This window comes from Hypomesus transpacificus, chromosome 21 (assembly GCF_021917145.1).
Source record: "Hypomesus transpacificus isolate Combined female chromosome 21, fHypTra1, whole genome shotgun sequence".
NCBI lineage: Eukaryota > Metazoa > Chordata > Actinopteri > Osmeriformes > Osmeridae > Hypomesus > Hypomesus transpacificus.
In genome coordinates this window covers 5429044-5444345 of record NC_061080.1, presented here as the reverse complement: position 1 = coordinate 5444345, position 15302 = coordinate 5429044, and the positions used below count along the sequence as shown (strand labels likewise).

General features: G+C 40.6%; 1 protein-coding gene across 1 annotated transcript in view; it reads left to right on the top strand.

The window, feature by feature from the left end:
• Window positions 1-15302, top strand: part of ttbk1a (tau tubulin kinase 1a) — a 35982-nt gene that overhangs the window by 3020 nt on the left and 17660 nt on the right. The window contains exons 2-10 of the mRNA XM_047044008.1: window positions 1343-1501; window positions 2356-2503; window positions 4590-4663; window positions 5056-5196; window positions 5556-5660; window positions 11991-12056; window positions 12251-12343; window positions 12528-12653; window positions 13299-13453. Coding sequence (XP_046899964.1) covers window positions 1394-1501; window positions 2356-2503; window positions 4590-4663; window positions 5056-5196; window positions 5556-5660; window positions 11991-12056; window positions 12251-12343; window positions 12528-12653; window positions 13299-13453 — 1016 coding nt within the window. The 5' untranslated portion in view covers window positions 1343-1393. The remainder of the gene's footprint in view (window positions 1-1342; window positions 1502-2355; window positions 2504-4589; window positions 4664-5055; window positions 5197-5555; window positions 5661-11990; window positions 12057-12250; window positions 12344-12527; window positions 12654-13298; window positions 13454-15302) is intronic.

Genomic DNA, 15302 nt, shown 5'->3' with positions numbered 1-15302 from the left:
TTATTGGTCAGTCATATCTGCTTGATCCCGCCTCACTCTAACTGCGTTTGTATTGCTGGTTCTTGTGGCTTTGAAGTAAGCAAGTTGAGAGCACCATAGTTCACTACATTTGCAGTGTAACTGCAGTCAGAATTAATGTTGTTGAGTGTCCTGTAAAAACAAAAATTAGACACTCGTGACTATACTTTAATGGGTAGTCAACAGGAATTAGGCAACAACAGGAGGCACTCCCAACAGTAGCACTGCAAATGTTTAGAAAAACGGTCTTGGTGCGGGATGACAGTTCTTGCCTTAAAGACATAACCATTGGCAATACCCTCCTCGCTCACCCAGCTAAATCCTGTTTTGCCACTTATTCTATCGGAGAAGGGAAAAAGAATGTCCACATAAGTCTACTGGAACAGCGTTGACCAGGGCATGACTAAGTACTTTTTTCCCAATTGAGCTGAGCTGTGCATGGATAACCAATGAACTGTGGCACTGCATGCAGAGTAGCATGGTTTTAGTACTTACATGCATCACTTGAATGCTACTGTTGACCCTAAAGCTGAACCATACATTTGAGTTAGTGAGTGTCAAATAAAGTGTTTGGATTTACAAATAGTGCATTGATGCATCTAGACTTCAAAAACGTCCTAAAGTATGATTTTGTTCTTTATAGTTGGGTATTGCGGCTGTTGATAATTAGCTAATTGTTTTTGAATAAGTTATAAATCTTCAAAAGTTTTAAACATTATCTGAACATGCACATGTTTAATGGAGACATTAAAAAAGTTGTTAAATGTGTTAGTTAACAAACAATTCCAGGCAGCATACTAAGTGTAGTGCTTGTTTGGTCTTCATGTCTTTCTTTGTGACATCTGTAAATCATTTGTATTTGATTTATATTGAGGGCATAGAAGCAAGTTGCACATATGATGCATACCTCAGTTAGGACTTCACCACTGTGTTTGTTTAACGAAAGGAATCTCTTATTGGTACTGTAGGGACAAAGGTGAATGACATTTTGGTAGTTATTCTTTCACATAATTCAGTTCCATCTGCAGTTTCTCTAAGCACTTGCCTAATATCTAGTCAGTCTTCTCCTCTAGGTGTCAGACTCTATACAACTATTAATTCCAGTCACCATTGTTTATGTCCATGATATTTGCCTCAACAACTGCAAATACCATTTCCCTTTCCCCTTGCAGTGGCCCAAGATAACACTAGGAATGGCTTGTTCTAATAAACCCCTTTCTTGCTTTGCGTGCGATATGTGATGCCTGGCTTGGTCTTTTGCAGAAGGAACATACAGTACACTTATGTATGTCCTACACAACCCCCCCCCCCCTTTCTTTAACAGATAAATGGCTCGTTTAAGCTGGGAGCTGCTCGTGTTCTGTCCGGCTGGCAGATGCAGTGCCTAGTGCCTGGCCTTCAGGACAACGCCAACATGAATGGGGCTGGAGATCAGGCGGACATATTGCCGCCCAACTGCATGGTCAAGGATCGATGGAAAGTGGTGAGTTTGCATGTGTGAAAATGTTGTTGTCATTAGCAGTTTTTGTTAATCAAAGATCCAAGCACATCTAGAACAAAGGGGAAAAAAGTGACAGTGTATGGTGAAACACACAGTTTTCCTTGACATTAGCCATTCACCCATTAAATCAGCCATTAAAACTATTCAATTTACAGTAACTCATGCCTATGAAAAGATTGGGCCTGGGAAGGAAGTAAGGTATTGTGTAACAGCAGAGTCACTGCTCTGCTGACTTGATACGTTCAACTACACTGTCAGAAACCATCGAGAATCGACAGATCTCCACACCAAAAGCATGGCGCATGAAAGAAGAGGCCGCTTGCGCATGGGTGGTCAATTTGTCTCGGCCACTTGGCTGTCATGGTCAAGCAATAATACGATGGCTATGAGCACTTTAGCTCTTGCTGAAAAGCAGCAAAGTGAGACTCAGACGCAGTGGTGCAGCGTGCTAACAGCGCATCCACAATGGATGGAGGCCTTGTCAGGCATTTGATCAATAACAACCACCTTTGTGAATTCAAGGGCATCTGTTCATTTCAAAAAAGTGATATTATAAAGGACATAAAAACAAATGTTAGAACTCTGTTGAAGTATGAAAGGAATGCAGGTCAATATAGTCCTTGTGAAATTACACATAAGTAAAGAAAAAACGTTAGCTTGTTACAAGGAATCTGGAAACTCAGATTTCAATTACCATCATGCAAAACCAAATTAGGAAGACAGTGGATTTTTTTGTGGTTTCCATTTTTGCTAGCATGCTCGTATGTTAAATCCTCTAATTTTATTGAATGTCCATAAACAAATGCCAATAAACATTACATCCTCATCCTTTTCAGCTGAAGAAAATTGGAGGGGGAGGTTTTGGGGAGATCTACGAGGCCTTAGACTTGCTGACACGGGAGAATGTGGCGTTGAAGGTGGAGTCGGCACAGCAGCCCAAACAGGTCCTGAAGATGGAGGTGGCCGTCCTAAAGAAACTGCAGGGTGAGGCCAGAGGACAGACCTTTACTGCTTTGTCGACAAACTCTGTGCCAGCTCCTTATGATTCCTACTGTCGCCCGTCCTTGACATTGTCTGTGCCAAGTTGCCTTTGTAAAAAAACAACATCAACTCCGGAGTAAAGAGCAGTCACACTTTTCACTAGTTATAGCTACTAGGGCTGATAATGGCCTCTAGAGTCATAACTCATTTATAATGGCTGCCAGCTAACCAGCTGAACCTAGGAAGAAACTGTCACAGTGTTTTTTGATTGGTAGTTAACCAGTTGTTGAATCCGATGTGTAATTTTTATGAAAATGTTCTACAACAGGTGAAGTGAAAAAGTAGTTTTTATCCGCAACAAACAAATGGATAAAACCATGATAGGTCTCAAATAGATTAGATTTATTGTTTAACTCACTGGTAAAAAGGTATGTCAATAACCCTTAACCTAAAATACAAAAGCGGGTTCTGTATCAAGATACAGCATTTCCTGCACAAAGCTTTTTTAAGAAAGCAGGTCTTGTCTAGTGGGTCAATGTGGAAACATTTTAGGCCTGCCTGTTTGTCTTTGAATGTTGTGGTGGGCTTCTACAGTACATTAAACCTATTGAATTCTGTTGCTCAGGGAAAGCAACATATAAACAGATCTGTCACTATGTTACAACGTCCATAATTTCTGCTTGGAAGGTAAGATAAGAATAGCTTTGACTCGAATAAATCAATAGTGAACCGCTCAACACCGATTTTTCACGTTGTTATTGAATCAGACCTCTCCTCCAAAACAATTAGCATAGGAAAACTGGAACAGACAGACTGACTCCTATTTATTTAATATTAGTGAAACTATATTTCTCCTAAATGGGCTTGTACATCTTAAATACAAGATTACCTAGGAAAGTAAAGTCCACATAAAAATGCAAACAGTGCACTAAACCTAAAGAAGTAATGGAAAATGATGGGCCATAAGCTAATATAAACTAACATTGTATAAACATTTACCTATTTGGTTGAAACTCACCAACACTGTGGAGAGATGGAGAACTGAGTAGTTGAAACTGTGTGCACATGCAGATCAGATGTGACTCACTTGGTGTTGGTTGTTGGTTGAGGCAGCACTAACACTGTGAACGTGACCAGAGTCACGTGGAATTGAAGTCCCTCTTCGGTGGTACCCTTACATACACGCACACAACCTTCCCCCATCCCCCCCCACACACACACTTACATACACACACACACTTACATACACACACACACACACGTACAAACACACACCAGATGCAGGGGACACAAATGACTCACACTGGCTGGGGGTCATCATACTAGAAAGGGAGAATTATCATTTTGCAAGCTGTCTCACGCCAGCTTGGGGACTTTCAAAAACATGTGAGCGACACAGAAGTATTTCACGTTTGTCGAGTTGTAGAAGAAAAGCTGTCATTCTTTGTGTGAGCGTGTGAGCGTGCGTGAGTGTGTGCGTGCGTGCTTGTGCACCAGTGCCCATGTATGCCGCATGTGTGTTTGGTATGTGCATGTGTACATACTATAAATATGTGTGTTTATGTGTACAAGTTACATGGCACTGATGTAGACATGACACCTGATAAGAAAACACCATGGATGTGTCACACAAAGTTCTTTGCTAAGTCACATTTATGGGTAAAATAAATAATGAAACCAACTGTAACAAATGTTTTCTGTCCTATCCAAATTAGCAGGATACTGTATCATCAAAATTAATGGTGCCTGATGAACAATGATTATCTTTGCACTACTGAGCATGCGCTGTAGGTATTCACTGTCAGAAAAAATAGAGGAATCACAGAAAAGACACTTCACAAATGTGTCAAATGTTATGTTTGTGGAGCTATAGTTTATGCAAAATGATCTTTCACTGAACATAATACAATTTATATTAATTCATACACAATTTAGTCTGTAACTATTAAAAGTCAATAAATCCCAAGATAGAATTCAATCCTTTTTTTTCTAATATAATTTCTTATGGATAAAGGAGAAGAGAGATTATAGAGCTGCTTTTTGCACAAGTGTTGAGGTTCTCTTGCTAACATTGGTTTGATCGTTTCAGGTAAAAACCATGTATGTAAGTTTATTGGTTGTGGGAGAAATGACAAATTCAACTACGTGGTGATGCAACTTCAGGTGAGTGAATCAATATACCAGCCCTTATTGATAAAAACTAATGGCTACTGACTGCTTCTCTTTACGTGAATACAAATGACAAAAACCACAATAGACACAATATACAAACTAATCTATCACTACACCTAATTATCAAGAAGACTACAGTATATGAGGTATAGTACTGTGAGGCAAATATTTCAGAAACATTGTCAACATATTTCACCACTTTATTTCATTCAGAAGAAAGTAGTTTTACATTACACTGACATGATATGTCTTGACTTGATGTATTGCATTAAGTTGACCAAGCTACCCACTTTAATGTAAATTAAGTACTGCTATTGACCTGATTGATGTTCCAAATTGTAAAATGAAACCGTTGACCTGTTGTTTTCCCCGGGGGTCGATAGGGGCGGAATTTGGCTGACCTGAGAAGGAGTCAGCCTCGAGGGACCTTCACCATGAGCACAACCCTCCGTCTGGGAAAACAGATCCTGGAGTCGATAGAGGCCATCCATTCTGTTGGCTTTCTGCACAGAGATATCAAACCAGTACGTATGTTTGGTTCAGTCTGGTTCAATCTGGACTCTTCAATATGTTGTTTATTTTTATCAGGTCTATATAACCAGTAGTGATGTATTAATCACTACCGGTTAATACAACACTAATCTCACAAACCTGTTCTTATTCAGTGCAGCGATCATCAGCATTATGTATTCATCACATCATAGTCTGATTGATTTCATACATCTTTAAAAAGTACTGGGTTTAGTACATCTGTGAAAGGGCAATTACACATAAATAAAGTTGCGTATGTTATATTGGCTGATACATAACATTACTGTGAGCAGCCCTTGATGTTTTTCGATCTTTGATTCATGTCTATTTGTTTAATGTTTATTTCCTCCAGTCCAACTTTGCTATGGGAAGGTTGCCTTCAACGTACAGGAAGTGTTTTATGCTAGACTTCGGCCTTGCTCGTCAATACACCAACACCACAGGGGAAGTCCGACCGGTAAGTCAGCTCTGGTTTCCTATGGTTCGGCTGGTGCTGTAATTTAATTGTTACGTTTTTTGGTGAGTTTGTGTAATTATTGAGGTTTATATTTAGATCCCCGCCCCCCCTCCCAAAAAATACAAAAGCCAATTCTTGCTTGTTATAAGACATTTCTGGTGGATGTATTTTGAACTGTAGCCGCTTGACAGATTGTAGATGATGTCTTGTACTTTTTTGCATGTACCTATAACCTTATAAAGAGCTAGTCAAGGCTCTTAATGAATATTCATGGTGTTAATCGTTATTATACAAAGGGTCACTGCAAATGTCTTGTGTTTGACACCTTAAAGATCTGAGTGTAATTGTAAAAACTGTCAAAGGTAAGTCATAATTAAGGAAATCTTCGTTCCCAGCTGGTTTGACTGTTAGTTAACTGTTATAAAACTCCAAGTGAGTCACTCCGCAGCTCAAATAAGTTAGGGAGCCACTGAGCTACTGTTTGTTTACATAAGGACACAGTATGGTTTTGGTGCATTGCAGTGCAGTTCATTCAATAGTGGATTCATTTATTAGAGAGCGCATTAGATGTGCCCAACCTGAATGAAGAGGAGAGGGTTTGACAGCAGTTACGTCGAACTCTCTGAGCCTGCCGTTTAAGATTCAAAACGTAAATGAAAGTGTCAGCTCCTTAATTAATATATGTCAGTCATTTATTCTCCCTTTGCCGAAATAGCTTTAGATGTTACAAGCTCACCTTTTCAGAATTTAACTGTCCCCCTAAAATAGCTTGAAATAAAAGTATTAGGAAATAGAATCACTTTTGGCATGTGACAATGTTTCACACTATGTTGTGCTTTTTATGACAATGAATGAGACATTATTGTTGATGTTAAAGTCATTTCATCATATCGCTGTTTGAAGTCCACTTTTAAGCATCACTCTTTTTTGTGAATGGTTCAAGTGAAAAGCAATGCTATCTATTTGACATTGAAAGAGCAGTTGTTGAGCCGTGAAAATAGATTGAAAAAAATGTCTGCATTGTTACTCTTATCCTAATCCTTGGCCTTTGTTGTTAGCTTCCATGGTAATCTAAGTCTTAGCTAACGCCTTACTGGAACTAATCTGGTGGACTGCATTGGGAGTGCCTTGACGAGAATAAACTCCTCTGTTCTTAAACACTCTTCTCTTTCCCTCTCTCATCTCTCTCTTCTCGCCTCTCTCTAAAGTCTTGCATGCTACTCACACAGGGACACAAACGCACACACACACAAGAGATGTGTATAAAAAGTTATTGTTATCTGGCTATCGTGTGGAATGTTCTTTTAGATCATTAGAGGCACTCCTCATCTAGTTGTACAGTAACTCCTCCAAGTCTTGTCTTCACATTCCTGTACCTCCTTCTGCCTCTCTGCTCACATACCACTTTTCTGTCTCAATGCCAATCCTCTCATCTTTTTCTTCTGTCATTCTACCCTTCTCTTGTCAATTTCTTATATTTTTTACATTACTTTGCTTTCCATCCTGCCTTTTCTCCTCCTCAGGCAGTATCTGCTCTCTTCTTAATGTCTGGCCAATCCTCTTGTGTTCACTTCCCTCCCTTTCACTCCTCCCATCCCTCCTTCTCAAGCACTGTCACAGTGTTGTCTACTGCTCCAATTCTCCTCTTTTATTCTCACCTCTGTCTTCTTTCTCCTCTTTTTCTTTCTTCATATCTCAGTCCCAGGCAGTGTCTACTCCCCTCTCCCTTTCTCTCAGCTCTCTCCTCTCTTTTCTCTCTCCTCTCATCTCTCCAGCTGAACACCAGCACCATCCAGTTTATTTTTTCACACGTCCCCACTCACTCCATTCGTATCGACCACTCACCCCATCACTTCTCCCTCCCTATCTTTTTCTCCACCCTACTTGCTTTATCTCCCTTCCTTTATCTCTCTGACAAGGGCACTACCTGCTCCTCTCTCGGTCTCAGCTCTCCTCCCTTCCCTCTCCCCCTCCCTCTCTTCCCCTCCCCTTCTCTCCACTACTCCCTTCTGTCCTCTGTCATCTTCCGGGCTGTAGCTCTGTCAGTGTTTTCAGTGCAGATCCCTTGCTAGAACTGGGAGTACAGCAGCGTGAGATGAATATTTGATGAGCCTGCATGCGTCAGTGGCCAATGGCCCCCAGCAAGGCCGGCAAGGCCGGCTGTCTCCCCCCTCCCCCTTTTCTACCTTCGTTTTTTTCTCCTTTTCCTCAGTACAGCTGAGTCAGCTTCAGCTCATTGATTCGTGATAAATACAGGGCTCTGGCTCCTCCTGCATTTCCTCAGTTTTTCATACTGTCCCCCCATCACTCTCTCTCTCTCTCCATCTCTCTCAGACACAGCACTTCCCCTACACATAGACAGTTTGGTCTGTGGGTGGCTAAGTGTCCCCAGGCCAACATGACTTTCACCGTACCCATGGGATGTTTCATAGCCTTTTTAATAGAACCACTAAGCATAAAGTTAGCGCAAAGATATTAGCCATATTGTTAGCACCGAATTCTAAGCATAAGATGTTGATTCCGTGAAAAGGGCCGTCCCAGCTGCTTCATCACGTATTCTCAGTAACAAGGAAGGATCCTCCCAGAGCCTCTGAATAAATCATTTGTGAAGAATAAATAACAGTGCGTGGTTTTGTACCAAAGTATGGCACGCATTCAGCGTTTCTAATGCTTTTAAGATGTTTGTTTCATTTCTGTGCAATGCTAGGAGGTCTCGAGATGCTAGAGAAATAGAGTGTAAAATGCACGTGTTATGAGATCCTCACAACTTAATGTTCTATCTTAGACCCGTTGTCACATAATACACGTTAATAGTTTAGGGTTTATGCAAAATATAGATTCCACCAGGAATGTGGTTTTACAGTACTTTACATATCAGAATTATATAAACAGGGTTTGTATTGTAGAGACCTTTGTAAACAAATACACTACATTACATTTACATTTAGTCATATAGCAGACGCTCTTATCCAGAGCGACTTACAGTAAGTACAGGGACATTCTCCCCGAGGCAAGTAAGGTGAAGTGCCTTGCCCAAGGACACAACGTAATTTGGCACGGCCTGGAATCAAACCGGCAACTTTCTGATTAATAGCCCAACTCCCTAACTGCTCAGCCATCTGACCCCCCCACACTATATTGCCAAAAGTATTCACTCAGCTATCCAAATCATTGAAATCAGGTGCACAAAGCAAGGGCCATAAAGACATGGATTAGCAAGTTTGGTGTGGAAGAACTTGACTGGCTTGATCTCAACCCGATAGAACACCTTTGGGATGAATTAGAGCGGAGACTGAGAGCCAGGCCTTAGCCAACATCTGTCTGACCTCACAAATGCAGTTCTGAAAGAATTTTAAAAAAATCCCATAAACACACTCCTAAACCTTGTGGAAAACCGTCCTAGAAGAGTTTAAGCTTTTATAGCTCCCAAGGGGTGGGCCGACATCATATTAAATCCTATGGTTTAAGAAAGGGATGTCACTCACGTTCACATGTGAAGGCAGACGAGTGAATACTCTTGGCAATATAGTGAAAGTACCAGATTTCACATGTGAAGGCAGACGAGTGAATGCTCTTGGCAATATAGTGTAAGTACCAGAGTCTAAAACTGATTCTGACCACTTTCTGACAAAAGGATTCCATTGTACTGTTCAATGCATGACAATTCTCATGACCAGTCCATCATCATGTTTTGTTTGAGCTTTTTGAACAAATTATTTATCTTGTATTGTCTGCTTTTGTGAACCCGTTTTATTGACCTTGCATTTGTTTTTTATTCCTCTATGTTTCAATGCTTGGTTTATTTTGCTTTTGTTGTTTTTTTTGTGTTACAGTTCCTTTGGATTATGATTTTGAAGTGCATGCTCCGACCTATTTCTCCATCAGGTCCTTGCTCCTCCTGTGGCTATCACCTCGTTACACCTGGTGACAGAGTGACGTGAGTGTGGTCACTGAGCTTCTGTTTTCCTCACAGCGGAGGGGGGTCACACCGAGGCATAATTATACTCGTAACTGCACAATATTAAGGAAAAACACATTTTTATAAGTATTTTGTAGGTAAAATTTTGCACTGGTTGGGAAATCGTAAGTGGTCGCACACATACATATGTTGTTTAGAAGTTAAGTTCAATACTACTATTAAAAAGAATGTTAGTGACTGTATATTGCCATTCTATAGCTTTCCTTGTTATTCAGCCTCTCCACCCATAATTGTCTGTACAGTGCCTGATGCCTCTGGTTTTACACACTGTAGGTTATCAGTACACAATGAATCAACTGTGAATCAGTATCTTTTTGCTGACATCCACCTCTAATGGCCACCAAAGAGCGGGAAAAGCCTATCAGCCGAGAGCACAGGTGTTGTTGACAGAATAGGGCTTCCCAGTCAGGCCACTTAGTGTTTACATCAGTGTTTAGTGCACTCAGGGCCTCATGTACCAATGCTTTTGCGCCCACTTCAGGCATATTTGTTTCGCAATTTGCGCGTAAAAGCATGGCAAGGTATGTACAAACATACCGCACTGAGGGTAAAGCGCAGACAGCCTGTCGCGGGAACAGAAAATGGCAAATTGCGCTTTTCCGAGTCATGCATATGCATTCACGGGAGGGTCAAGGGGAAAGTGGGAGTTCCCATAAAGAGATGGGAGGAGATGCGTAAAGTGCCCCAAATTATGTATACCACGGTATGTACAGAAACTGCCCGTAAAAGCATGCTTCCATTTTGCGGATTACACCTTTCAAAAGCAGGCGTAACCCGAGCAAGACGTAGACATAGACCAAAGGATTTTTGCCACTAGGATCACACCTTTTGAGTTGAGTGAACATGAAATCATTATGTGTGACAGATTAAGCAACCATACAATATTACAGTTACTGGAAGAAATCAAAGAATATATCGAATCTCCGACTCAGCATTCTCATTCCATTCCAGCAGTTGTTAAACTACATAACAAATAATGGCATCACGAGGATCATTTCAAACCTGTCATCGCTGTTTTGACTTTGGTGGCTGATCCATGATAGAAAGAGAGAAGGAGGCCCATTCAATTGCGCGTTTAAATGCTCGCAATGTACGGTATAGTGGGCGGAGAAAGGCACTGTTTACCCGATGACCTGCAGGTTTCGTAAATATGACGTAAACTGAAGTATCACAGCGTGCACTTACAGCGTGTTGGCCATGGCGCTAATAACGCTACGTTTGCAAATTTACGTACATGAGGCCCTCAGTGTTCCAGAAGGGGAGAGGGGAACTCGGCATTCAAATGCCATAGCCTAGGCTAAGGTCACAGAGGCCGCCAACCCCATTTGAAACTGGAGAAGTGCACATGTGGTGCCCAAAACAAGGAATTGTTATTTTTGCTTGATTTATTTGGTTAAAAAAATCTTAAATGGGCTGAAAGTTTGACTGGACATAATCTCAAAAGATTTGGTATTCTTGTAATATAGTCAAAAGGATAGCCAGCTTTCTGCAAATAATCTTGTTTTGCCATTCCTGTTTAACATGAGATTCTTTCTAAATTCTGGCTGGCTATTAGTTTCTGAGTCTAAATGTTTCTATGAATCTATTCAGGGAACATAATTTATGGGTGAAATATTTTTTATTCTGAATACGTTTTTAATTTATTTCATCATGGACTGACTGAGTAAGATGGAGCTGACCTAGATCTGGGTAATAATACTGTTATCGTTTTATCCCAGTCACTTGATTCCATGTCTATTTCCGAGCACATTGACGTTCTTGGATGACAAATCATAAGATTATAGCAGTATTTGGCCTAATGCCCGGTGTGACCCTTTGCTGACATTTCGGATTATTTTATTATTTGGTTACTTTTGTTGTTTTAGTTGTTTAATTCAATTTACCATACAAAAAACATTATTTATGTTTACATCAAAGCGTGATTTACTATAGTTTTGTTAGACTTAAAGGTGCAAAATGTTCCTTTAAGGCAAGTGGACTGTTAAATATTTATGCTATTATTAAACATTCATTGTGGTTTATCCATTACACCATAATTGCTGCATTGCTCATGATGCAGTGCTGAAGGTTATATCTGAGTCTATAATAAGACATGTTGACTTAGTGTTCAATATATTTTCATATGCTTATGTAATATGACCAAACCTTTAAGACTATGACTCTTTTAATGCATTTTAAATGCCTAATGTAAAGATTATGTATGTAAAGAGGTATTTTCCTAAGGTTTTCATCAGTACTTACCTTATAATATACATGGACAGTGTTTCTAGTGCCATACTTGTGATTAAGAGTAATATCTTGAAATAAGATTCTTATTGTTATTTGATATTGTATAATGTTTTTCTTTTTAGCCTAGAACAGTTGCAGGATTTCGAGGAACAGTCCGATACGCCTCTGTAAATGCACATAAAAACAAGGTAAATGTTTCTTATTTTTCGTATGTTTTTGTAACATTGTTGCTAACCTATTAATTAATTTGTTTTTGTCCTTTAGCAAGTACCTTTTTCCAGACTGCAAAATTATGTGTCAATTAATATATTTTTAATGTCAATGTACTTTTTATTGAACGGTTGGCTAGTCACTAAAGATTACCATTCTATTTTTTTTCTAGGAAATGGGTCGCCATGATGACTTATGGTCATTATTTTACATGTTGGTGGAATTTGCTGTTGGTCAGCTACCATGGCGGAAAATCAAAGATAAGGTAGACTTCCTCTGCTGTTTAGTAGCATGGCATGATCCTTATAAACAGATTGTAAAAGTGCAGTCTGGTCACTTAAATCAATTAATTCTGTTTTCATGTAGTATAAAAAATGTATAGAAAACGAGTAGATGGTGGTTTGTTGTGATATTATTCAAAAATCTATTCTGTTCTGTTCTGTCTTCAGGAGCAAGTTGGACAGATTAAAGAACGATATGACCATAGGATGCTGCTGAAACATATGCCTTCAGAGTTTCAAATCTTCCTTGACCATGTATTGGGCCTTGACTATTACACCAAGCCAGATTATCAGGTACTTTGACATAATTATATTTGTTATATAATAACCATAATAATAACCTTTGTGCATAAAAAAAATCCGATTTGAAGAAGTATTAGATAGTACCCAATTGCTGTAAAAGTACCAAATCAATTAAGTGAATCGCTAAGTACAAGTTTAAGACAAAATCAACATCTTTATTACATATATGTAAGGTGCAGGTGTCTGATACACTCAAGTTGAGCATCTCAGAGGACTGGATAAAGAATACAGGAATGAAGGGCAGTTAAATAATATCACAATATGGGGGGTTTAACTCTCACAAGAAACGTCAGGGGTATGACAATCAACATAGCCTTTGCATGCACAGAAAGAGGACTGCTTTTGTTTAGGCTTTTGATAGGGTTCCTAGAAATTGCCCTGACGTTCCATGTTCTCATGAGTTAATATAGCAGGGTATAGTTCAAACATTGTTTATTATATTCAGAGCATTCCAAACAGTATAAAAGTAATAAAGTAATCATTAGCTGTAATCTTTAATTATTTTTAACTGATCACTCGTTAAGGCCAGACCTCTTCAGATTCCTTAATGAAGCATTTCATTATAGTTCAAGCATTTCCTCAATGTCTTCAATCTTTTCAATACCTGCCTATGGGAATCCCTTTTCCATTTATCAGCTCCTGATGTCAGTGTTTGAGAACAGCATGAAAGAACGCATCATCACGGAGAACGAGCCGTTCGATTGGGAGAAAGGAGGGACCGATTCTACCCAGTCGACCAGCACCTCCACCCAGCCACAGCACAACACCCGGCCCACCGCCGCCATGGTGGGGTAAGAGCAAAACCCGTTCTGCTCAGCAACGCTCCTGGCATCTACCACATTACTACGTATACTACCGCGTTCTGTTTCTCCTCTTGACTGTAAAACAATCCCATGGCTCTGAGGTTCAAGCAAGGAAGCTCCGGTAAAGTTCAGGCAACCCCACAAGCTTGCAAACAAGCATGTATGCATGGACGTAAGAAATTGTAGATTGTAAGCAGGTCAAATGCAGATTTCCTCTAACACACTAGGGCACACTAGGGCGCATGAAGTCCTTGCAGACACCACACTTCCATCTCAGGTTGCATCAATAGTGTCTTGGTTTTTGTTACACACTGAGCTTTTAAGTGCAAATGAACAATGAGAGACGATCAGAAAAAAAACCTTCATATCCGGACCTGTTTCTTAACATAAATAAAATAAACTAGATAAGATGGTATTTGCATTCAAACATTTCGTCAGTTTGGCGGTAACAGGTAACATTGTAAAATACATACAAATATTCGTGCTTTTCATACTTTTTATTTACATTAAAACACTAAGGGCCTCATGTACTAACGCTTTAGTGCCCATTTCAGGCGTATTTGTTTTGCAATTTGCGCGTAAAAGCATAGCGAAGTATGCAGTATACAAACATGCCACACTGACGGAAAAGCGCAGACTGCCTGTCGGGAACAATTACGCTGCACTGTACCACTATACCAAGATGGCGCCGGTGAGGGCTGCCGCGGTTTTTAGGTGCGCTCTGTTTTGTCTCGTTTTGTCTGTTAATTCAGTGTTCTGCCAAGATTTCCAGGGTTCTCTAACAAGAGAAATACTTAAAAAAATAAGGACCACAACTCCTGTGGACTTGTTTCCCACTTTTCTGCTTTCAGCGGCAGATTTTGTGGGAGTTCTAGCCAGTGCCACGCTAGGCTTTGCTCAGGCAGTGAAACTTAAGTACTTCAGCTACTGATGGTGAAAAACAGAGACTGTCTTTCATCTTCGGTTTTGTGCTTCATGGAGACATGGCTGTGCGATTTGATCCCAGACACCACCTTACACCTGGCAGGCTTTCAACTCATGAGAGCTAATCGGGACACTGCACTCTCCGGCAAAACAAAAGGCGGTGGTATTTGTTTCTACATCAACAGTGGCTGGTGTGTAGACGTGACAGTGATTCTGCAACATTGTTCTCCGGATCTGGAATCATTTTTTATAATCTGTAAACCTTTTAACTCGCCACAAGAATTTGCGTTGCTCATTTTGGTCGGAGTTTACATGGCGCCGGGTCCACGGGTTAAAGAGGCCCAACACACGCTCACCGACCAGATTCTGAGTGTGGAGCGAGCAAACCCGGTAGAGCCTACCACGCCGTCCCTCGTGCAGCACTGGGCCACTCTGACCATACCATGGTCCATCTGATTCCTGCATACAGGCAGAAATTTAAGCTGTGAGGCTATGGAGGATCTGCGGGCGTGCTTGGACTGTACTGACTGGGATATGTTTACGACTGCTACCAATAGTCTGGATGAACTCACTGAGGCTGTGACATCATACATCAGCTTCTGTGAGGACTGCTGTATACCAACACACACCAGGGCTTGTCGTTCAACAACGACAAGACCTGGTTCTCAGCAGAGCTCAAAAGGTTGAGGTCAGAGAAGGAGGAAGCTTTTAGGAGTGGGGATAGAGACAGATTCAAGGAGTCGAAGAACAGGTTTAGCAAGGCGGTGAGAGAGGCTAAACGACTGTACTCTGAGAAACTGAAGCGTCCGTTCTCTGCTAACGACTCTGCTTCTGTCTGAAGAGGGCTCAGGCAGATCACCAACTAAAAGCCCAGAGCCCCCCACTCCACCAACGACTCCCACCTGGCCAACGA